Genomic DNA, 25,157 nt, shown 5'->3' on the forward strand with positions numbered 1-25,157 from the left:
GCTTTCCACTGGTTATGTTAGAAATAGAGTCTAACAAACTTTTCTTCTTGGGCTAGCCTCAAACTGTTACCAAGATTTCAGCCTCTTGAAAGGTGACACTGTCCAAAAAGAAATGTACTCATTACCCGTCATATAGAACTGTAATCTCTTTGTGCATAACCTTATAATAGATTTTTTGTTTTGTTTTGTTTTTTAGATTCCATCCTCTTAAGCAATTGCGATTACAGGTGTAAGCCATTGGTACCTAGCCAAAGTTCTTAATTCAAAGTCAGCCCAGGCAAATAAATCCTTTAGACGCTTATCTCTAATTAATCAGCAAAAATCTGGAAGTAGAAGTATGGCTCAAGAAATAAAGTGTCAGCCTGAGTCAAAGAGCTAAGTGAGAGCATCAGGCTCTGAGGTCAAAGCCCAGTACTCGGCATCTCTATAGTATCTTCCTTTTTTTTTGCCAGTTTCGGGGTTGATCTTGGGGCTTCATGCTTGCTTGTTTGGTGTTCTACCATTTGAACCACACCTCCTGTCAAGTTTTATGCTGGTTATTTTGGAGACAGAGTCTTGTGAACATTTTTCTGGACTGGCTTCAAACTGATCATCTGGATCTCAGACTCCTGAGTAATAGGATTACAGGTGTGAGCCACCAGCACCCAACCCAATGGTGCTTTTTATTTAGCTTACATGTATAAAGGAGTGTTGGGAGGGGAGTAGATTTCACTGTTATATTTTCACACATTACTATTATAGTCTAATCAGGCCTCTCTCATTACTCTTTTTTTCCCCTTTCCAAAACTATTTCAACGGATTTCATCTTCTATTTTGTTCCCTTCTCCTCCAAAGTAGTCCCTTAGTTAGATTCATGTTCTATGTTTTTCCATATATATAATTATACATATGAATATATCATATGTACATGCCCATGAATATGTCTTGTAGGTCTAGCTTCCACATATGAGTGAAAACATACAATATTTTGTTTTTGAGCTTGTCTTGCTCAACATGATGTTCTCCAATTTCATCCATTTTTCCCCACAAATGATATGATTTCATTTTTATATCCGTGTAATATTCCATTATATATTTCTTTTTTTTAGTTCTACATCTCATTTATTCTTTTTTTATTAATAAGTTTTTTATTGTGAAAATACCATTCAGAGGGGTTACAATTACATGAGCAAGGTAATGAGTACATTTCTTATCAAGCATTGTAGCCTCCTCTTTTGTTTCCCCTTATCATCCCTGCCCTCCCATCTCCCCCCATTATATATTTCATTACATAATATATACTATAAATAAAGATGTGATACACACACACACACACACACACACACACACACACATCTTTATCTATTCTTCTGTTGTTAAGCATCTTAGATGATGTCAACTTTCAGCTATTTGTGAACAATGCTACAATAATGCTGGTATTATTTTTCTTTGGCAATACACTGAATAGGGTATGATAGGGTCATAAGGAAGGCCTATTTTTAGTCTTCTGAGGAATCTCAATATTGATTTCTATAGTGGTTACCCTAGTTTATATTCACACCAACAACTCCTCCTTCAATATCCTCACCTACATTTGTTGTTTTTGTTTTCTTGATAGATGCCATTCAGACTGGAATGAGATGGAATCTTTGTGTGGTTTTAACTTGCATTTCCTTTATTTTTCTTCATGGATCTATTAGACATTTGTATTTCTTCCTGGGAGAACTGTTCAGTTCACTTGCCCATTTAATTGGATTGTTTGTTGTCTTGCTGCCTTTCTTTTAATCTTTGTATAATCTGGATATTAATCCTTTATCTGTTGAATAGCTGGTGAGTATATTCTCCCATTCCACGGTGATAGTTCCTTTTTCTGTGAAGAAACTCTTTATTTTATACACTCCTATTTGCCAATCATTGCTTTCAATGGGTGCATTTTTAAAAGAAATGTATTGGTGTAATTTTCCTAGTGTTGGTCTACCACCAAATCTTGATTTATTTTTATTTTTACTTTTGCTGGTTCAACAGCTTGAACTCTGGGCCTGGGCACTGACTCTGAGCTTCTATTTTGTGGTCAAGGCTAGGGCTCTACAACTTTGAGCACAACACCATTTCTGGTTTTCTGGTGGTTAATTGAAGATAAAAATCTCATGAACTTTCCTGAGTGGGCTGGCTTTAAACCTTGATCCTCAGATCTCAGCCTTGTGAGTAGTTAGGATTACAGACATGTGCCACCAATGCCCAGCATGAGGAAAGATATTTAAAAAGCAAAGAAAGACAAAAAAAAAACAAAAACCATTCCAGATTAAAGGAGACACCTGTCATGTCAACTAAATGCACAGTATGGTCCTAGATTGGATCTTAGAGGTAAAGGAGCTGTGAAGGAGTGAAATTTAAACATCTGCTATTGGATTGATGTTTAATTTCTTGATTTTTAAGCTAATTAGTATTATTGTTATAGAAGAGAATGCTTTTGTTCTTAGCAAATACCCAAAAGTATTTAGGAGTCACAAGATGCTCTCTGATACTTCAAGGAAGATAGATAGATAGATAGATAGATAGATAGATAGATAGATAGATAGATAGATAGATAGATAGATAGATAGATAGATAGATAGAATGGAGGGATGGACAGATAAGTAGATGATAGATTACAGATGGATGGGTGGATGGATGGATGGATGGATAAACTAAAATGGAAGTGAAACACTTTGGCAATGGAGTATCTGTTGGAAGGATATGAGTTACTTTTTTGTAAGTTTAAAATTACTTAAGACCTGGAGATGTAGCTAGGAAATAGAGCACTTGCCTAGCCTGTTTGAGGCTCCGTGTTTTATCACCAGCACTAAAAAAGAAAATTGTTCCAAAATATGGTTTCCAGTCTGGGAACTCAGTGGTAGAACTCTGGCCTACATATACACACACTGAGTTACTTTACTAATATAGAAGCTGTTTTTATTAAATTCATTAAATACAAATAAAACTGAAGCTGTCCATGAGCTCTTTATGCACCGTAGATCTTACTTTTGGAGTAGCTTTCCATTTTTCTGAGGTTAGAATTTTCCTTAGTGTGGGCCTGTTAGTGGCCTACTTGGCTTTAGTTTATGTGAAAATAAACCCTCATTGTTGGAAGGCAATTCTTCTGGGATGTAATTCTAGACTGACAGTTGTTTTCTCTCAAAATTTTGAAGATAGAATTAATTCCCAATTTTGAAGATAGAATTGTCTGCCATGGTTGCTGTCGAAAGTTCACTTTGAGCTTTAGAGCCTTCCTTATGCAAGTGAGCTCTCATTTTCTCTGCATGTTAAGAATTCTTTCTTTGCCCTTCTTACTATGCAGTCTTCACTATGATGAGGCCATTGTGGAATTTTGATCAGTCTAGAATGCTTCTTCAATTTAGGAATTCATGCCTTTCATCAGCAACTTTAAAAAAATTTGGCTGTATTCCATTGTCTCTATTTCTGTCTTTCTAGAGCTCTAAAGAACAAAATTATTGAACTGTAGTCTAGTAGTCCTATCTTTTATTCTCTCTTTCATACATTCCATCTCCTGCGCCTTCTGGGTAATTTCCTCAACTCCTCTACCAGCTCTTTAAGTCTCCCTGAAAACATGTAACTCATACCCTTTTTTACTGCATACACGAAAATGAACATTATACCATTGATTAGTATTCCCTGAATTTTACCATGAATAATGACACCACTTATAAAAATTCAACTACACATTTTATTGCCATTATTCAAATTCATGCCATCATTATTGTTGTTTGCCTAATAACACTAAAAAAGTAATGTAGAAGTAGAACAATAGGCATCTTCCAGCGAGTTTACTACATTTGTTCACTCTCAAAGTAATTGCTAGAATGTGGATGTTTACATTGAAATCTCTTCTCCCTCATTTTTTCTTTTCAGAGTCTTAAAAGAGGCAGTGAGTAGAGAGATTTCCAACTGAAAAAGAATAAAAAAAGTGAAAACAATTCCTATTCTGCTAGGTTGTGTAACCCAATAGGAGGGTTGCTGAATGTCTTTTTAGGAGATAGATGACAGCAAGTAAGCTTCAGCTAAGTATTAGTGCCTTTGTGTTAAAGAAAGCAATTATAGCCTGCCAGGCAAGGGCCTCTCGTTGACAATGAGGCCTGGTGGTGCAGTGTCAGTAGGGGGCCAGAGCAAAGGAGCCTGGTCCTGGTTAATTATGAGAAAAGCAAAATTAGGCCATATTGATTATTTCAGTGCAAGTCATCAATGTTCTCTCAGCTCCCCACATTTCCTCTTTTTTCTCTTTGTCCTTTCCAGACTTTAAAGGAGTCCATTAAAGACTTTAGAGAGGAAAATTCTCCATGTTGGTGGTGATGTTTTCCTTTTCTGTGTTATGCTAAAATATAATGGCATGAAGTGTACCAAGCTTAGTCATTTTCAAGTATATAATTCAGTGGTATTTCGTACAACCAAAATGTGTGTATGAACTGCACCATTATCCATCCACGTAACCCTTCATCACCCGAAAGTGAAGCTGTAGCTAATAAACAGTCACTTCTCCACCCCTCCCCAAAGCACCTCTTAGGCACTGTTCTACTTTTTATTATGTCTTAACTTCCATCTGTCTGTCTCTATGGTTGTCCTAGTAGCTCGTGTAGATGGATTACTTCATTTAGCATAATGTTTTAAGGGCTCAGTCTTATATACTGGGCCTTGAAGAATTTATTTTAGAACAGATGTCAGGCAGCTGCTGGTTTAGAGACTATAGAAAGTTGTCCCTGTGTAGTTGTTTACTATCAGTCTTCTCCATATAAATGTTCAGATGTAAAATGTGGTCTAGGGGAAGCAAATGGAAATGTCCTGTCACTGCCATATATTATGCAATTCTGAATTTTTAACTTCAATGGCCAAAAAAAAAATTCTTATTCTGATTCATTTCTACCACCACAATTTTCATGTGCTCCTTGCACCTCTGAGAAACTTAAAACCCCTGCAATGTCACCCTCCTTACTAGCCATTGCCTAAGGAATTTGTCTTATGGAAGAATTTGTTCATGTTTAGAATAGAGGGAAGTTAGCAAGATAACCAGAAAAAAGTAGACCACAAGTAAGCTGTTTCCTCTGACTTGACGAAAGGACCACATTTGGGGCAAGAAAATGACCCAGTACAACCATTCCTTCTGGAAGAATTTGCTGTTTGATGCCTCTTGGTCCTTTTTTCCCCTTCGTGTGAAGTTTCCCTTTATCTACATGGGCTGCCCCAAGGGCGTCTCCACAGACCAGAAATCCACTGAGAAGGGAAGGATACAGAAGGTAGGAAGAGCCAGGGGAATGAAGACTTAAGAACAAAACAGCAGAATAAAAGGAAATAGGAGCCGATTCCCTGTCTGGACCTGAATGTTCAGAATATTTATAATATTTGCTTAAGGCCAGCATGGAGTGGGCAAAACAGAGGAGGCCGCATGACTTGTATTCTTAAGTTTAAGAAGTAAATAAAAACTAAAACAGCTTTTAGAAGCAAATGTAGAAGCAGAAAAATGTATAGTTTTCAAATAATAATGGTTACTTATAGCAACCATGTACTTATAGTAAGTAACCATGGTACTCTATAGTACTCAGAGACTTATGCTGTTATGGCACCCAATGAGTTTTTTACTCATGGATGTTGGAATTTTGTCTGTCCTGTAAGAGTTCTATAAGTGTAGACACACACTATGCACACATATATATTCACACACATGTATATATGAGTAACCTTACATTCTAGATTTGTTAGACAAAGGAAGTTTAATACTTGAGAGTGTGGCTCAAGTGGTAGAGCACTAGCCTAGCAAGAGCAACATCCTGGGTTCAATCTCCAATACATGCCAAAAAAAATTTTTTTTTAAAAATCTGTAAGTGAGGGGCTGGGAAGGTGGCTCAGTGGTAGAGCACTTGCCTTGCATGCCTGAGGCCCTGGGTTCCATTCCTCAGCACCACATAAACAAAAAGAAAAAAGCCGGAAGTGGCGCTGTGGCTCAAGTGGTAGGGCACTAGCCTTGAGCTGAAGAGCTGAGGGACAGTGCCCAAGCCCAGAGTTCAGGCCCCACGACCGGACCCAAAAAAAAAAATCTGTAAGTGAAAATGTAGTTCAAATAGTGGACCACCAGCCTTGAGTGAAAAAGCCAAGCAAAAAGAGTTCAAGCCCCCAGTACTCTCCCCCTAATCTGTTTCTTGCTATATAATTAATGAAAGTAAATTAAATAGAAAGTGTTTATGGTTAGATGGAAAAACACTTATCATATGTAATAAACTTATAAGTAATGTTTAAAAAACTATATTATAAATGAACTTGATAATACATCTTTAAGTATGATCACCTGTAATGAAATGTTTCACTAAATGTCCTTCTTTTATTATGCCATAAAAGAATGGCAAAATGATGAAGTCTGCAAAATTATACATTATGCTGAACACATAAAACTAATTTTTAAAAAAACTAAGAATATTGAACCGCAGGGATAATTTCTGCCATCAGTCATCTGATGTATTTGTAGTACATATATGACATAAAAATATGCATGCATTGTTAACAAAATACTTCTCATTCCTTCCTGTCCCTCAGTTTGACCAGATATTTTTCTCTGTTTAATATACTTTAAGTTGCACATTTCCTGTTAAGTTGGGGGTACATTTTATAATTATCAGCAGCCTACAGTGAAAGCAGGCAGCCAAGCTGCAGTTGGAACTAGAGCATGGTTGCACAAGTGTGAACATCAAAAGAGCCAGCATCAAAACTTGCAGAGTGGGTGCCAGTGACTTGGAAGAAAACCCTGCAAGCAAGAGAGTTTTTTTTTTTCTCCTTTTATACCCCTATGAACCAAATGGCTGTGGAGGAGTGAATCGGACATGTTTAGCAACATTCTTTAAACAGGAGTCAAAAGTAAGCTAACTATGTAATTGCAAAAGCCACTTTAGAAGCCCAGCTCTATGACTCTTGGTTCTTTTATGATTTATTTTAAGAAATGCTGTATCACCAACCTTTTAATACAGAGGATGACAGTGTGGGTAAACACAGACATCAAAGAGTCTCAATCAAGTTTTGAGTACGAAAAGTAAAATGTTGGAATATTGAAGCCAATTTATTTTATTTGATATTCCTTTTATTTTACATGTAATAGTATGATAAAAATCTGTAATTGAGTTTATAACAGCTCTTTTAATAAGTTAAATAAAAACACTGATCCTGTCATAATTTAACTTGCCATGTGTGGGAGGAAGGGGACTGAAAAAAATTTTCTTCTTTCTTTCCTTTCTTTCTTCTTTCTCTCCTTCCCTTCCTCTTTTTCTTTGTTCCTCTTTCCTTTCCTTCTTCCTTCCTTTCTTCCTTCTCACCTTCCTTCCTATTCTCTTTCTCTTCTTTCCTTCCCTCCTTCCTTCCTTTTCTCTCTTTCTTTCTCTTTCCCTCCTTCCTTCCTTCCTGCCTTCCTAGAACTTCCCTCCTTCCTTCCCACACTCTATCTCTGTCTCTGTTTCTTTCTCTATGTCTCTCTCTCTTGCTTGCTTGCTTTCAACAGGGTCTCACTATAGAGCCAAGCCAGTCTTGAATCGGTGATTCCTTTGCCTTAGCTGCTGGAAGGCTGGGATTATAGGTATATGACACATCAGCCAGATTTTTTTTTATAGTAAGAACACATTAGGCTGAAAGGATATGCAGTTTGGAGATTCAGTACTCCCCTCTCTCTCCTAAAATGGGGAGCTAGGAAGCTTGAATGACCTGAAAGTTTTGATAACTAAACTGTGCTCCCAACTCCTCTGGTTTTGTCCATTTTAACAAAAATCTTGAAATTGTTCTTTTGTTTGACAAAGGGTTTTTTTTTTGCCCAAGATTTTCAAAAGCAGGTAGCTCTTATTTTACTGACCCCAGAATATTTCTTAGAAGGAGACACCCTAATTGTTCAGTTTGTATCTGGCTGCCTTGACAACTCTTATTTCCTCTGCTAGGGGTGCAGGCTGCATCTTTATTGAAATGTTGCAGGGTCAACCTTTGTTTCCTGGGGTTTCCAACATCCTTGAACAGCTGGAGAAGATCTGGGAGGTAAGAGAAAAACTTCCATCTTCATTTCACACTTTGAACCCAAATTGTCTTAGAGACAAATGAAACGGTCCATCTGCTTTGAGATCCTGAACTATATATTAAGGTTGTAGAAACTGATGTTGGCCACAGGAGAACTAAGTACCTTAGCTCTTAGTAGTTAGGAAAACCTTTGCTGTGCCAACGCAGCCTAGGAAGCTACCCACTGATAACCACCCAGGCTGCTGTTTTCTATCATTATTGTCTCAACTTCTTGGGGCAATCTCTTTCAATCCCACCTGCCTTATCACCCTCAACACTAATTCAACCATATAGTTGGCCCTGGATCTTTCCCAACTGAAGATAAAACACCAAGTATACCTTGAACTCTGAGGAGACAGAGACTTCTCATGTTAGTGTAAAAGAAGTAATTACAACACTCATCCACATGCTCTTTCAAGTGCACAGTTCGTCTTACAAGGTGCTTGCACATTGTAACGCACTACATCCAGCGCCTTTGCATTACCTCAACCATTAAACACTAGCTTCCATGCACCATGTCCTTTCAGTCCCTAGGATGCAGCTACTTTTTTTTATCTGTATGAACTTGCTTATTCTAGGTACTCCTGTCCATGGAATCACATGAAATTTGTCTTTTGGTCGCAGCCATCATAGAATAGAAAGAATAGACTAGATGTTTCCTGGAACAATGCCACTCGAGTTATTAGTTCAAGTTGTAAGGCTAACACTGGTGACCAGCCCTGGCCCCTTGAAGAATGAACTATGTGATTTAGTAAGTAAAACATGTCAGATTTGAAGCTGGACATAAACTTCCAAAAAAAAAAAAAGAGTGAATCTGTCTTAACAAATCAGTCCAACAAGTCCTACCAGGAAATCATGTTGGTGTCTATCATACTTCAGTAAAGCCAAGTGGTTTTATTGTTAACATTCGTGACAGCTCATCTGAAATTTAACATAAGTAAACAGATGAGAAATAACACTGGTCTGGTGTCAGAACTCATGGGTTTTGAACACAGTTCTGGTAAAGCAAGACTACAGCTAACCTTCTAAGGTCTCAGAGTCTTAAATTGTGTTTGATTCTCTCATTCTATGAAGTTGTGAGTTTTTAAACAAAATACAAAAAAGAACATTCTGGCTTCAGTCTTTTTAAATCTTGTCCTCTGTTTATTAGGTTTATTTCCCTTAGTTATTTCTCAAGTTTCAACCTGTGCTTCAAGGAGATAGTTCTAGATTACTTAGCTAAGCATTTTGGGTGCTAGGAGGTCAGATTAATTAAGTCATATTTTCTTATACTTCTGTCTAGCAGTTTTGTTCCAGCATCTGTAGTTCTGGGGAAACCATGAGGAAAATCACCACATTGAATACCATTATTGTCGTTTACACCACTGCATCTCAATTAGATTAGACTTATTTTTTCCTACTACAGTGCCTGGCTGAAAATAAGTGCTAAATAACAACAACAACAACAACACAATAATAATAATATATTTAACTTTGATCAAAATTGTTAGGTTTTTAAAAAGAGGTAGCCGAGTAAGAACAGCAGCACGCACGTGATATTCAGGTAAGGGGTAGGTTTATTCAGTAGACCTGCTGGGACCAGGCAAGGTTGGCACTGCACGCGGCTGGGAAAGGCCTGGGAATGAGAGAGAGCTGGGAAAGAGAGGAAAGAGAGAGGAAAGAGCTAGAAAAGAGCAGAGAGAGCAGAGAGAGCTAGAAAAGAGAAGAGAGAGCTAGAAAAGAGAAGAGAAGGAAAAAGCTGAGAGCTAGAAAAGAGCAGAGAGAGCTAGAAAAGAGCAGCGAGAGAGCATCTGGGCCTGCCCTAGGCTTTATCTAGGGTATGGGTGGAGAAGGGTGTGGCCACATCAAATTCAGATGTGGCCTCAGCGGATGCAGATGTGACCTCTTCCAGGTGTCCCAGTTGCCTAGGTAACGCAGGTACTGGGTGGAGACTGCTGCGATGAGGGTGGAGTCTGCTGGCCATCCAGGAGTGGACCTTACAAAAATTTGGGCCAGGTGGAAAGTGCATGAGGAAAGAAACAGCTAAGAAGGGACTATAGAACTTTGGATTCATTTGTCATTTTTTTCTGGTGCTAGTCCTGGGGCTTGAACTTAGGGCTAGGGTAGTATCCTTGAGCTTTTGTGTTCAAGGCTAAGCTCCACTTTTGGCTGTGTGTGTGTGTATATATGTGTGTGTGTGTGTGTATGTGTGTGTAGGTATGTTTAATTGCAGGTAAGAGTCTCACAAACCTTATTTCCTGGTCTGGTTTTAAATAGTGGTTCTCAGATCTCAGCCTCCTGAGTAGCTAAAATTACAGGCGTAAGCAATCAGTGCCCAGCTCAATGTATAATCTTCATAGGAAATAATGTTTCAATCCAGCTGAACACATATAAATAAGGGTATAGCAAAAATGTCACAGGAAAAAACATTTCATGTGATGTCTTACAAAAGCATTAACACTGGGCTGGAGGTGTGGTTCAAGTAATAGAATTCCAGCAGTGACCAACAAACCACTGACATTACATTTGATGACCTTGACATTTCTTTAGGAAGTATATCCATATGGACTGATTTCTTTATTTAGCAATTGACAAATGTATACATATTTATCATGACGTGGGTTTCTAAATTTAAATTAACTATTCATTCATTTTTGTAGTACTGGGGTTGGACCCTCTGGCCTCCTGTATGCCTCATGTACTGCTATTCCACTGAGCTATTTTCTAGCACCAACAAATGTTTTAAATAAACATTGTGGATTTGGCCACGCCAAGCCAATTAATATATACATCACTTCACATACTTATCTGCCCTTACCCATAAGACATCTTAAAATCTACTCAGCAATTTTCAATAATTCAATACATAATCATCACCTTGTTGTTCAACAGGTCTCTTGAACTTATTTCTCCTATCTCCCTGAAATTTTGTATCCTTCAACTAACATTTCCCCAGCTCCCCTTTCCTTTAGTCTGGGGTAACCACTATTATACTTCAGTGAGTTCAGCTTCTTTAGGCTGTACCTTTGAGGTCATAAAGTATTCATTGTTTCTGTGTCTGGCTTATTTTATTTTACATAATGTCTTAACAGTGTTCTCCATATTGCCACAAATGACAAGATTCCCTTTTAAGCCTGGATGCTATACCATTATGGATAATGTGCCACATTATTTTTATCTATTCATTTGTTGATGGATACTTGTTAGTTCCATATCTTGTGACTAATGCTGCAATAAATGCAAGATTATAAATGTCCCCTCTATGTCCTCACTTCATGTTTTTGGGTGCATACTCAGTAGTGGGATTTCTAGGTTATAGGGTAGTTTCATTTTGAAAGAACTTACAATGTACTTCCTTAATCACTGTTTGTTTGTTTGTTTGTTTGTCTGAGACCAGGACTCAAATTTGTTATCTGACACTTTGACTTATTGGCTGGCACTCTACCACCTGAGCCATGCCTCTAACCCCACAGGTTGGTTTCTCTTTTTTTTTCTTTCTCTTTTGTTTATTACTTAGTGAGTTAGTTCATTATTTTTGTGTGGGCTGGTCCTGGGCCTGAAATCAGAGCTAGGTGCTGTCCCTGGGCTTTTTTGCACAAAGTTAATTTCCCACTTGAGCCACAGCTTCATTTCTGGCTTTTGGATGCTTATTTGGAAATAAGAGTCTTATAGACTTTCCTACTCTAGCTGGCTTTAAACTGTAATCCTTGGATCTCAGCCTCCTGAGTAGCTAAGATTACAGGCATGAGCCACTGGCACTCAGACTTTTTCTTTTAATGGCTTTTCTAACATACATTTTCACCAACAGTACAAAATTACATTTTATCTTTTTTATGGTGATCATTCCAATGGGAAAGAGTTGATATTTCTGTGCTGTTAATCATAACTAATTGTTGTTCTAACCTACAATTCTCTGATAGTATTGATTTTAAACATTTTTTCATTTGCATATCTTCTTTCGAGAAATTTGTATTGAAGTCCATGTGATTTATTTTCTTCCTATACAGTCTTTTAGAGTTTCTTACAAATTTTGGATATGAATTCCTTATCAGATTCAGTTTGGAAATATTCCATAGGTTGTCTCCATACTCTACTATTTTTTTTCTGTATAAAATCTTTTTAGTTTTATGCAGTCCTGTTTGTCTATGTTCACTTTTGTTGCCTGTGAACTAAACTAGAAAATTAAGCAGATTACAAATCATTCCTGAGTTTGAGTTTTACTAAATGTGGTCTACACAGATAAAAATATGAAATTTATTTTTGAGGTCTCATGGCACTTAATGCAGGGATTGCTTCTTTGACATAAATAAGTCTATTCTAAATTTTCCAACATCTAACCACAGTTAGTGAGGTTTGCACTTTGAGACTCATGTTTGCTAGGCAGATGTTCTACCACTTGAGCCACTTCCCCTTGAGTATTTGATCATCTTTCTCATCTGTGTGCACTCATACATGTATTTATATCTATGTAATAAGTATCTATGTAATAGATAATAGATTTGTGGCTAATTTTTAAAATGTAAATTTGCAGTTAAGTGGGGTTTTTTGGTCAAATCATTTTGGACTCAGTTCAAAACTGAGAATAAACTACTCCAATTTTGAATCTATCAGTCCAAATGCCATTAGTTTCCATTTCAGCAAAGGCAGTGGACAGCTTCTATAGACACTATGGTCTAAAACACAGAACTCACTAGCTGTCCTGAAAGAGTCCTCATGGGTTTAAATCAACAATGGCTGGTCTTCAGTTTCTTAGAAAGGGAAGGGAAGCTTTAGTAGTAATTGTCAGAAGTGAAAAAGAATTCTATAACTTCCAAATGGAAACTGATCATCAAATTTCCATTAAAAATACATTAAAATTTTAATTTCTAAAATCTTAACCTTGAGGCTTTGAGCATAAGACTGTCCCAAAAGTTTAGTATCCATTTTTGTTGGCATTAGTTAAACATAATACAAAGTAACCAACAAGTTTGATAACTTTCACCTTAGAGAAAATATACTTATTTCCTGAATTTTTTTCATTATTTTGTTTTTCTTTCCATTGGGATTTGCCAGCCAACAAATGAATGGGTACCCATGCCTCACACTCACCCATTCACAAGTGCATCTGTGCAAATACATAAGGTGGTAGCTTGAGAAAGCAGAATGAGCTGTGCTCTCCTACAAAAGAAGAATTAGTCCCGTTGGTTTTTCAAAGTGGATTCCTAGTTTGTCAGAGTTCCCTCTGGCTCAGGGTGGTCAATAGGAAAAGCCTATAATCCTCTCAGTGACTTTCCAGTTTGTTTAGAGAATGGATCAAAGCAAGAAGATTTTACTGGGTGGTATGATTTTATTATTATATGTGACAAAAATAGCACTTTAATGTCTTTTGTTTGTGGACAAGCTTCATGGGCCTCCAGAAGCATATTTCTCAGTCAGAGTCCTAGGCAGCAAATGGATCGATTTAAAATCCTAGATTCCTCACTGATTATATATTTAGCCATTATTAGGCAATTAATTTCCTACCATAAAACCTGAAACATCTATGTTCAGCACCGTGCAGAAGCACTATATGGTAGTCATGAAGTGAAAGTTACTTGTGCTTTATTTCACAAAACAGACTCCCTGTGTAATTGGTTCCGGGCTTTTATGATTATCTTAAAAGAATAATGCTCCATCCAAACTCTGCTTTGGCTTCCTGTTTTCAAAGATTTTCTTCTTTCCATATAACATCTTCATGAAAAACTAAGTTTCAATTTGGTCACCAAAAGCATGGGTCAATGGGGGTTGCCATTACAATCCTCCAGTGAAACATCAAATACCATATTCTAAGGTGCTAAGCATGGAGAAAACAAAGAGAAGAGATGGAATTTATAGAAGGGACTAGAGATAAATTCGGAATGATTTTTTTTTGCTAGCATTCCACTGCCCAGAGGTCAGTAATCTGAATCCTTTTTAATTTGAGCACACGGAGGAACAGCTGAATGGTCATCCTGAGGCATGATTTAAGCTGTCAAGTGTCTCTACGGTCAATATGCTTGTGGTGATAGGATGTAAGGCCGAAGGGACAGCCACTGCTGCTTCTCTATATTCCTAGCTGCCAACGCTGATCCTCATGGATCTTCACGCATGACAATTTGCAGATGAGAAAGCCTTTCAGCCAGGCTGTGTAATCTGCCTCAAGATAACAAGCCAGTCATGAGCACACAAGCTCATAGGGATATGCTCGAGATTGTCCAATAAACTAAACAAGATCAGAGACACTAAAATTTCTTTCTCATGTATATCAGCTGGTGTCTGGTGACACCTTCCTCTGTCTTCCTCCTTCCTTCATCTGCCCTTTTTAATCTTTGTTTCTGCTCCATACCTAGTTTTCTTTCCCTTCCTCATCTTCCTTCATTTTTCTGTTATTTTATACAGGTGTTGGGTGTCCCTACAGAGGATACTTGGCCTGGAGTCTCCAAGCTACCTAACTACAATCCAGGTAATATTGATCCAAAGTCTGGAATATGGTGAAGATCAGCAATGACAAGAGAGCATTGGTTACATAGAGTGTCTATCTTGTATTGTGAACTTAACAACAAAAATGAGATTTCTAGATTCCTGTATTTCCTGACTCACCCTTTTATGAGAAAGGTATTAAAATAGTAGTTGAGACTGTGAAACACAAGTAGCAAGCTAAAAAGTCATTTGGAATTATTGTTACCATGAGTTTCACAGCCATTTCTAATACCCAGTAGTTCAAAGGAACAATATGATTTTAAATCCTTGAGTGAGGACATGGTATAGCTTTTTGTTGTTGTTGTTGTTGGTTTGTGGGGCTTGAACTCAGAGCCTAGGCATTGTCTCTGAGTTCTTTTGCTTAAGGCTAACAGTCTACCACTTTGAGAAACAGCTCCACTTCTGGTTTTCTGGTTGTTAATTGGAAATAAATCTCATGGACTTTCCTGCCTGAGCTGACTTTGAACTGCGAGTCTCAGATCTCAGCCTCCTGAGTAGCTAGGATTATAAGCGTGAGCCACCAGTGCCTGGCATGATCTCACTTTTTGTGCCCCTTGACTATCATTGATTTGACTTGCTAGGTTATTGAACTTACAAAGTACTGGAGGGGCAGGGAGGGAAGCTAAAGCAACAGAGAGGAGTTAGAGCCTTGCTAGACCTAGAACAAACCATGTATGATGTCTCTAGATTATACTTATTAAGAATTCATCCATTGCTTCCAGACCCAACACTTGTTCATTTTGTCCTACAAAACTGACTGCATAAGAGTTGGAGGTGTTTGAAATGTCTCTGTGGGTCTGGGAGCATGGTTCAGTTGTAGAGCTCTTGCCTAACAAGTATCAAGCCCTGAATTCAAATGGCAATACCACACATACAAAAAAAAAAAAAAAAAGTGTCACACCTGTAATCCTAATTAACCACCAGAAAACCGGAAGTGGAACTGTAGCTCAATTTGGTAGAGTGCTAGACTTGAGCAAAAGAGCTCAGAGACAGTGCCCAGGCCCTGAGTTCAAGTCCCATTACCAAAAAGAATAACAAGAAAAAGTCTTATCCATGAAAACAGAAAAGTAGTCATGAAGTCATACCAAGTGATTCAGATTACCCAGAAATCATTTCAAGGATGTTGAGTCAGAAGAGAGGGGATAAGCAGTAAGGCAGGGTAAATGACAATATCAAAAAGTAGAGGATCAATCAAAAGCTATATCCAAGCTCCATTGATAGGATTAATGGGGAGTAGTACTGAGGAGGACAAATTAAGATGAATGTGCTTCAAGTCAGATTTTTCTAGTCTTTACTTTCTTTTCTCATCCATTATTAAATCCAAAACCTTTTCAAGTTGTTAGTATTACAAAGTGTTGAGTTATTACAAACAACTGTATGTGAGTAACATGGTTTCCTGAGAGCAAAATATTAGAGGGAGAGTAAAAAGTGATTAAAGAAGAAAAGATCCCAGGAAGTGCCAGTGGCTCACACCTGTAATCTTAGCTACTCAGGAGGCTGAGATCTGAGGATCAAGGTTCGAAGCCAGGCCAAACAGCAAAGTCAATGAGCCTCTTATCTCCAATTAATCACCAGAAAACTGGAAATGGCTCTGTGGCTCAAAGTGGTAGAGCATTAGCCTTGGGCAAAAAGGTTCAGGGACAGTACCCAGGCCCTGAGTTCAAGCCCCACAACTAACAAAAAGAAAAACAAAAAGAAAAAAAAAGAGGAAGAAGAAAACAAAAGGCCAGGCATAGTGGCTCATGTCACTTATACACATAGTAGGCTGAGGCTTGTATATATGGATTTTAAAGCCAGCCTAGGTTACGTAGTATGATTGTCAAAGAAGGAGAAATGGGCCAGGCACTAACGGCTCACACCTGTAATCCTAGCTACTCAGGAGGCTGAGATCTGAGGGTCACGGTTCAAAGCCAGCCTAGGAAGTAAAATCTGTGACACTCTTATCTCTAATTAAGCACACACACACACACACACACACACACACACACACACAAAAGTTGGAAGTAGAGTTGTAGCTCAAGTGGTACAGCATTAGCCTTGAGTAAAAAAAGCTCAGAGACAGTGTCCAAGCCCTGAGTTCAAGCCCCAATACCATTAGTTAAAGAAAGGAAAGGATGTGTGTGTGGGGGGGGGAGGGGGAGGATGGGAAGGGATAGGAAGGGGAAACAAAGGAGGAGGCTACAATGCTTGATAAGAAATGTACTCATTATCTTGCCCATGTAATTGTAACTCCTCTGTACAGTATTTTCACAATAAAAATAAATAAATAAATAAATGGAAGGAAAGGAAGGAAGAAGGAGAAAACAACAGATATAAGAGGCAGGGACCTTTTCATTTTTTTTTTTAATATAACATCTACTACTTTTAAATCCTACATAAAACTAACAACAGACTGGGCTGGGAAGGTGGCTCAGTGGTAGAGTGCTTGCCTTGAAGGCATGAGGCCCTGGGTTCAATTCCTCAGCACATGAGGAATAAACAGAAAAAGCCAGAAGTGACACTGTGGCTCAAGTGGTAGAGCACTAGCCTTGGGCTGAAGTGCTGAGGGACAGTGCCCAGGCTCACAGTTCAAGCCCCATGACTGACAAAAAGAAAACAAACAAACTAACAGCAGACTAAAATCCTCTCAACTGTTTTATGAATGATTATATTTTTTTTCCACTTACAATGGTTTACCATTTCTTACTATTTGCTTGAATTTAACACAATAAGGAAAATGTTATCCCAGCCAGAGAGCTTAGAACAGTACCTTTTCTGTTTGCTGTGAAATTGAGAGAAAAAGGAAAAGCCTTTTGTGGAGAATGTGGTTCAAAATGCAGTAGTCCATCTCCAGTTACCATGGTTTCCAGAACCTGGCTCTCATCTTTCTATCCTGCCTACGCTTTTCCCCTCCACCCAATTCTCCATCCAGGTAAACATTGGTCCTCTTACTTTCCTCACTTTCCTACCACCTATGGGTATAAAAATTTAGGGTCACAGGAAATATTTTAGATGCTGTAAATATGAAGCTTCCATGATTATCATATGCTGTTTTCCCAAACTTCACCCATTTGGATTTTAAGTGGGTCCCGGCAATCATAGAACATCTTGATGAAAATAACAGAAACTTAGCTGAAATGTTTCCCTGTAATTTCTGTGTGAAATAGGGTAACAAGGCTCCAATAAAATAGAAAATTGCTACATTTTTCATTGTTTTGCCAAGTCCAAGCAATATGCCATTTTTATTTACAAAGAAATTCTCCAGGCTTAGCACCAAGAAGGCTCACATTTTGTGTTATTTTTCTAGTAAGTGTTTAATTCAGAGAAGTCAGCTTTTTTGAGCACTTACCTACTAGGTGCTACACAGGGTGCAGCGCAACACAGAAGGATGTGCTATGTTGGTGGGTCTCTAGAACTTGGGTTTGGACTCTCTACTCTTGAACCACTCTCCTTGTTACCTGGATACTCATTTGTGAGTGCTGCTTTCATTGGCTTGGGAAGCTCGAGACTATGGGTGAGGCTAAGCTTATAGAAAGAAGGGAGTTTAACTTTAGCCACAGCCAAGATGTCTAACCCTGCTGCTGCAAATCTTCAGCGTCTGGCATATCTTGGGCCCAATATCAGACTATATTAATAACTCAATCCTAAGCACTATCTTAATGGGTCATCAAGATCTGTTCCAGGAGCCTTCCTTTATATGAATCAGTAAGTCCTTTTGAGCTTCCCCCACCCCCATTACAGAGTTGCTGCTGCTGCTGCTGCTACACAGTTGAACTTTAATCATTTAAAGGGAACTGAAGAGGTGATGGGAGCCAGAAAATTGTCATAGAGGAGAACTATGCTAACACCATTCTGGACAAGACTTCCATTCCTGTCCTTCTCATTCCAAGTAGTAATAAAGCTCCCAACTTCACATTCAGCCAGCACAATTAACATTGTACATTGGACATTAATGTAATGTAATTATACATTTAAAAACTAACATATAGTTGTACATATTTATAGAGTACAGTGTCATATTTCAGTCCATATATGTAATGTGTAATAATCAAATCAGTTAGCATATTATTCCTCTGTGCTGGGAGCATTAGAAATCCTCTCCATTTGCTATTTTGTTGTTTTTGTTTTGGGGATGTTGAGGATTGAACCCAGGGCCTCACATGTGCTAGGCAAGTGCTCATCCACTCAACTATATCCCAGTGATCTAATAGTTATTCTGAAATGTTCAGTTAGTTGTTATCAATTGAAGTTATCCTGCTGAGCTATAGAACATGAGAAATTATTCCTCTTGATACCTTTTTTTTGCAATGCCGAAACTGAATCCAGCATCTTGAATGTCCTAAGAATGCACTCTACCACTCTACACCTCAGCCCAGAAATGAATTATTCCTTCTAACTTCCTCTGTACCCACTAACCATCTTTTTTGACCTGCTCTCCTCCACACACTTTCCAGATGCTGATAACCACAACTCTCTCCTCTACTTCTAGGAGACCAAGTTTTTTAGCTTTCACACATCAAAATTTGTGTGTATTTCTGTGCCTGATTCACTTCACTGACTTATCCCAGTTCCACCCACATTACTGCAAATTATAGAATTTCATTTTTCTATGACTGAATAGTATTTCTGTGTGTATCATATTTTCTTTTCTTCTTTTGTGTGTGTGTGTGTGTGTGTGTGTGTGTGTGTGTGCATATGTATGCCAGTCCTGGGGCTTGAACTCAGGGCCTGAGTGCTGTCCCTGAACTATCATTTGAACTACAGCTCCACTGTGGGCTTTTTTGGTAGTTGATTGGAGATAAAAGTTTTATGGACTTTCCTGGTTGGGCTGACTTTGGAGCTTCATGAGTAGCTGGGAGTATAGGCATGAGCCACTAATGCCTGGCTGTATCACAGTTCTTCATCTTCTTCTGTTAATGGATATCTAGATGGATTCCATGTCTTAGTTATTGTGGTACTACTGTAGACATGTAAGTGCAGATATCTATATGGTATGCTGGTTTTGTTTCTTTGGCTACATATGCAGTAGTGGGATTGGGGGATCATAGCATAATTCTAGTTTTAGTATTTAGGATTTCTTTTGTTGTTGTTTTGGGTTTCGTTCTGTTCAGGTCCTGGGGCTTGAACCTAGACACTGTCCCTGAGCTCTTTTGCTCAGAGTTAGGACACTACCACTTGAACCACAGGTCCACTTCTAACTTTTTTTTTGGTAGTTAATTAGAGGAAAAAATATCATGGACTTTCTTGCCTAACCTGGCTTTGAACTGTAATCCTCAGATCTCACTTTCCTGAGTAGCTAGGATTACAGGCATAAGCCACTTACTCCAGGATTAATCCTAGCTTTTTTGAAGAACCACCCAACTGTTTTCTTTAATGCCTGTGCTAATTTACATGCCCACCAGTAGTATATGAGACTTCCCTCCTTTCCTCATTCTTGCAAGCATTTATCATTTTGTCTTTTTTAAAATAAAATCCATTCTAACTAGCTAGGTGACAGCTAATTATGGTTTTGATTTGCATTTCTTGATGATTAGTGATACTGAACATTTTTCATGTACTTAGTGGCCATATGTATGCTTTTAGAGAAATGTCTATTCATTTGCCCATCTTAAAAATTGGATTGTTCTGTGCTGTTTAGACATATCTTTATCCAACCACTTTGAGGAAGCCCCATTGCTCTGGGCATGGGAAAACTATCAAAGCCCATCAGCATCCACTCCACCATTTCTAGGCTTTGTCTAGACTATGTCTGCAAAAACAATACAGGCTCTGTTCCTACAGGTTTTAAAAATCACCCAGTGCTAGCTGGGCACCAGAGGCTCACACATGTAATACTAGTTACTCCGGAGGCTGAGATCTGAGGATAACTCTTTAAAGCCATCCTAGGCAGGAAAGTCCATGAGACTTTTATCTCCAATAAACCACAAAAAATATCTGGAAGTAGAGCTCAAGTGGGAGAGCACTAGTCTTGAGCACAAAAGCTCATAGACAGCTGGTGCTGGTGGCTCACACCTGTAATCCTAGCTACTCAGGAGGCTGAGATCTGAGGATCACAGGTTGAAGCCTGGGCAGGAAAGTCCAAGAGATTCTTATCTCCAATTCAGTACTTAGAGAACACTGGCAATGGGGTGATAGAGTGCTAGCCTTGATCAAAAGAAGCTCAGAAGCCAGGCACAGATGGCTCACACCTATAACCCTAGCTACTCAGGAGGCTGAGATCTGAGGATCATGGTTCAAAGCCAGCCTGGGCAGGAAAGTCCATGAGACTCTTATCTCCAATAAACCACCAGAAAACTGGAAGTGGCACTGTGGCTCAAGCGGTAGAGTGCTTGCCTTGAGCTGAAGCGTCAGGGACAGCGTCCAAGCCTGGAGTTCAAGCCCCATGACTGACAAAAAAAAAAAAGCTCAGCAGAGACAGCACCTAGACCCTGAGTTCACACCCCAGGACCACCCCATCCCACCCCACCCCACCCCACCCCCCCAAAAAAAGAAAAGAAAAAAGTAAAAAAGAAATCACCCAGTGCTAACTCTACTGTCAGGCTTCTCCCATGCGTTACCAGTTTTCTTGGTGCTCTGCTGAGCAGGCTGCAGGCTTTCTAGCCATCAATGCAGACTTTTGTGTCCGATTAAACCTAGGATGGTGAGAGTGGTGTATCATTTTAAAATCTGTCTCCTTCCTTTCTTCCTTCCTTCCTTCCTTCCTTCCTTCCTTCCTTCCTTCCTTCCTTCCTTCCCTCCTTTCTTTCCTTCCCCTTCACTCGCCACTTGAAGCAAACGTCTGAGAACTGTGTCCTCTACTTCAAAGGGCCAGTTGTCTTATTTTGATGTGGGCAGATTGAGAAGTAGGCTTTGAAAAGTAGGCTTTTTTTTGTTTAATCTTTTCTCCTGGGATAGCTTTCAGAGCAATATATCCAAGTGTCAGTGAGGGGTTCTGACGAGCCCAGATTCCCAGACTCTCAGCAGGATCATTCTCTAACCGAAATATAAAAGTGAAATATTAAAAACCCTGGGACGTGAACTCCATCCATAGAGTAGCCAGTGTCTTGCTTGCTTGCACTATGGAGGGGGGGAGAAAAAAAGCTTGAAAACAGAGGGAAGAGAAAAAAAGTGCTTTGAGCATGCGGTTTACAGGTTTAGCAGAGCATAGTAACATCCCCTCAAAGACGTGGGTGTTGCTCTGTGACCCCCAAAATGCTCCTTTGACTTAGTTGCCAGAACACTCCCCTTCCCCACTCCAAATCACTCCCCCTTTTTACATGCCTGTGATTGGCTGAACAATAAACTGGTCACACTTGCAAAAGGGCTGCCATCTTTCACACAATTAACCAAGACGCATTAATCAAACTGGCTAGGGACCGGGGCTGTGCTGACCTGCTGAAGTGAGGGAGGGGGAAATTTTGGTGAGCCTTGGTAAACTACCCTAGGAAGCAAGCTGAAAAACCTTGGAGGAGGTTCGACTATTCCGAAAGCTTGAAAAGGTTAAAGTTCCATTTCATGGCCAACTAGGATGGAGTAGGTTCATAGCACAGAAGATCCTAGAAGCTTCGAGCAAACTGACGTTCACCTTGGCTGAAATTTGCTAAGACAGGAAGTTAGTTGTGTGAATTCAAATAGTGGATTACTATAGAAATACTTCCTTCAGCCTTCTTATCTTCACTGTCTGTTCCCAAGAAAATACATTTAGGGCAACTACCATCTGAGCCTCAGACATTTAAGGACCAACTAAGCAGAGGACATGTCTAACCACCCTGTGGGGTTCACCATTGGAACTCTGAGGAAAGACAATTGTAAATGCAGTAGCTAGATCCAAGGAAGATAAACTATCAACTGGCAAGGTATTGGTCCTAAACTTGGTATCTGAAGACCATTAAAATAGTTAAGCTGAAGACAGTGTCGGTGGCTCATGCCTATAATCCTAGCTTCTTAAGAGGCTGAGCTCTGAAGATTGAGGTTCAAAGCCAGTAAAATGTCTGAGACTCTTACCTCCAATCAACACCAGAAAGCCAGAAGTGGAGCTGTGGCTCAAATGGTAGAATGCTAGCCTTGAGCAAAAAGAGCTCAGGGACAGTGCCCAGGCCCTGAGTTCAACTTCCAAGACTGGCACAAACAAAACAAAACAAAAAGTTCTGGAGGGAACAAAAACGTTAAACATGTGTGCTGTTGAGCACAATATATTTCTGATTTTTCTTTTTCTAAATCCCGTTTAAATAGGTTTCCCAAAGGCAATGGAGAGCTGATAAGATCATACCTTAAAAACCCATTTGCTAAAGAATCATGTAGGGCTTTTCAGAGAATCAGCTAAATATTTGGACAAGTCTCAGCTAAAGTAAACGGGGGCCTTACTCCACTGGAGGTGTCCAGTCACCATCTCATTAGATGCAAAGATCCTGTGATAAAGAGAACCTTTTTTTTTTTTTTTTTTGCCCACATGATTGCAGCCCAGTTGTGGAGTTTAACGTGTCATTGATTGTTTCTTCAAACTTCTTTTGCTCTCCTGAAAGGGTCTGTCGTGGCTCTGTTTGCTTCCTTAAACACGGTTTTTGAAAGCGCTCACGCTGCGTGAGCTCAAATCCTAGCATTAATGTACTGCTGAGTTCATTCCACCGCTCAAAAGCGCTGAGTTTAAATCCCTCTCAATTCCATTTGAGGCACCAGAAGAGTTTATCCTACTCCACTAATGGTTCCAAGTTTACATCAAGATACTGGGGGTCAAGGACAGGAGAGGATTTAGAAATAACAGTGCATGACATTAGTCAATGCATTTGCCAAATTGGCAATTAGTTCCTGATGTGCGTGCAAAGCATTTTACTCCTGTCTCTTTGATGCCTGTTCCCATAGAGAAGGAATCGAGTCCACAGAGGACTTCCAGCTTTTTAAGAAATATCTGCTGAAAATCATGCCTGATTGGTGACATGAGTTCAGCTGCAGGGAAGCATCTGGGATTGTCCCAGTTCTTTCTGTCCCAGGAAAGAACATCTCACATGACTTTTCCACTAGAGAAAGCTGGAGGGAATCAAAAGGCGGGAAAACAGTACAAAAAGCCCCACCAGAGGGGCTCAGAGGGCCCACAGAGGGCCCACGGGTCCTGCCCATGCCCAGTTGATTTTTGGCATGCTTGCTTTTTCAACTTTTGGCCACCAGGTGGAAGCAAGAAATAACAAGGCTGGAATAGTGACTCTAGAGCAATGGATCAATGTGAAATCTCACTCTTGGAATGTTTTGTTTTGACTTTACATCCAGTGTGAAGGCCTTGTACCACTAAGGAACAGGGGAAGAATGAAATCTAAAGTCAGCCTTTTCCCCATTGGGATGTTAAGGAACTTTCTGAGCAAATCTCTGTGTCTTCTGTGAACATAATCATCGATAGTGCCTACTTCACTATCAACTTGATTACGTTAGCTGAAGGAGTTATTTGGTTGATTGCACTTGGGGAAAAAATGGTAAGAGAGGCATTAATTAAGGGCATCCACTGCTTTATTTTGTCAGTCATGGGGCTTGAACACTGGGCCTGCACACTGTCCTTGAACTTTTTTGCTTAAGACTAGGGCTCTACTTCCAGCTTTTTGGTGATTAACTAGAGATTAGAGTCTCATGAACTTTTCTGTCCCAGACAAGTTTCTAACTGTGATCTTCATCTCAGCTTCCTGAGTAGCTAGGATTACAGGTATGAGCCACTGGCACCCAGCTATGGTTGCCTAGCTTTTAGTAGATGCTCAAAGTTAGCCTTCCTACCTTTTCTTTTCTTTCTTCCTTTCTTCTTTCCTTCCTTCCTTCCTTCCTTCCTTCCTTCCTTCCTTCCTTCCTTCCTTCCTTCCTTCCTCCCTTTCTTTCTTTCTTTCTTTCTTCCTTCTTTCTTTTCTTTTTCTTTTTCTTTGAAATGTAGTGTAGTAGTTCAGCTGCTCAGTGGTCACTGTGGTGCAAGCCCAATGACAGGTGTGGGAATACTGATGCTGCCTCTATTTTTTATATTTAGCTCCTTAGAAATCTTGGCCTCCTAGACATCAGACATGCCTTATGGCACCAGAATTTACTTATCATTTTGCTTGTTTGGGCCTAAATATTCCTTAGATTCCCACATTGTAAGAAATGACTCTGTTTTCAAATACCTAAGTGGTTTCCAGGGGTCCTTACTGTTTCCCACACCTAAACGCTCTGGATGTCTAATCACTATGTCTCCAGGTAATAATTACAATTCCTTGAGCACTAACTGTTAGAGTCACTTGCCTACAGCAGTTTACTTGAAGTCACATCTATCTTATCTAGTAGGAACAATATGATTATCTACTCTTTACTCAGAAGAGTTGAAACTAAGGTTGAGACATCTAACTCTGCCTCTAGAAATATCTATAGAGAAAAAGATATATATATACACACACACATATGTGCAGGTGTGTGTGTGTGTGTGTTTTCTCGAGTCACCCAGCCAGTAAGGGAGTGACTCAGACTATCTAAACCTGTTGGGCTTCAAAGTAGTGCTCATAGCAAAATTCCACATCACCTTAACTAATCAAGCAGCAAATACAGTGATTTGGTCATTTAACCAATGCCATACATTGGAGACAAGAGAATGATATTTTTCCAGGTCCAATTCCAAATTACTTTGTCTTTTCAGACTTTATTTTCCAGTCTATGCACTTGGAAATGTGTTTGTGGATTGTGACATCAGCACAGAGCCT

The 25,157-nt window shown here is 39.3% G+C and overlaps 1 protein-coding gene across 2 annotated transcripts in view; it reads left to right on the forward strand.

Moving 5' to 3' along the window:
• Cdk15 (cyclin dependent kinase 15) overlaps positions 1-25,157 on the forward strand; it is an 80,984-nt gene that overhangs the window by 31,273 nt on the left and 24,554 nt on the right. For both annotated transcript variants that reach the window (XM_042667018.1, XM_042667019.1), the window contains exons 9-10: positions 7,935-8,028; positions 14,422-14,485. In XM_042667018.1, the coding sequence (XP_042522952.1) occupies positions 7,935-8,028; positions 14,422-14,485 (158 nt within the window). The remainder of the gene's footprint in view (positions 1-7,934; positions 8,029-14,421; positions 14,486-25,157) is intronic.

The sequence above is a fragment of the Dipodomys spectabilis genome, unplaced genomic scaffold (genome assembly GCF_019054845.1).
Source record: "Dipodomys spectabilis isolate Male_0828 unplaced genomic scaffold, ASM1905484v1 ptg000373l, whole genome shotgun sequence".
Taxonomy (NCBI): Eukaryota; Metazoa; Chordata; class Mammalia; order Rodentia; family Heteromyidae; genus Dipodomys; species Dipodomys spectabilis.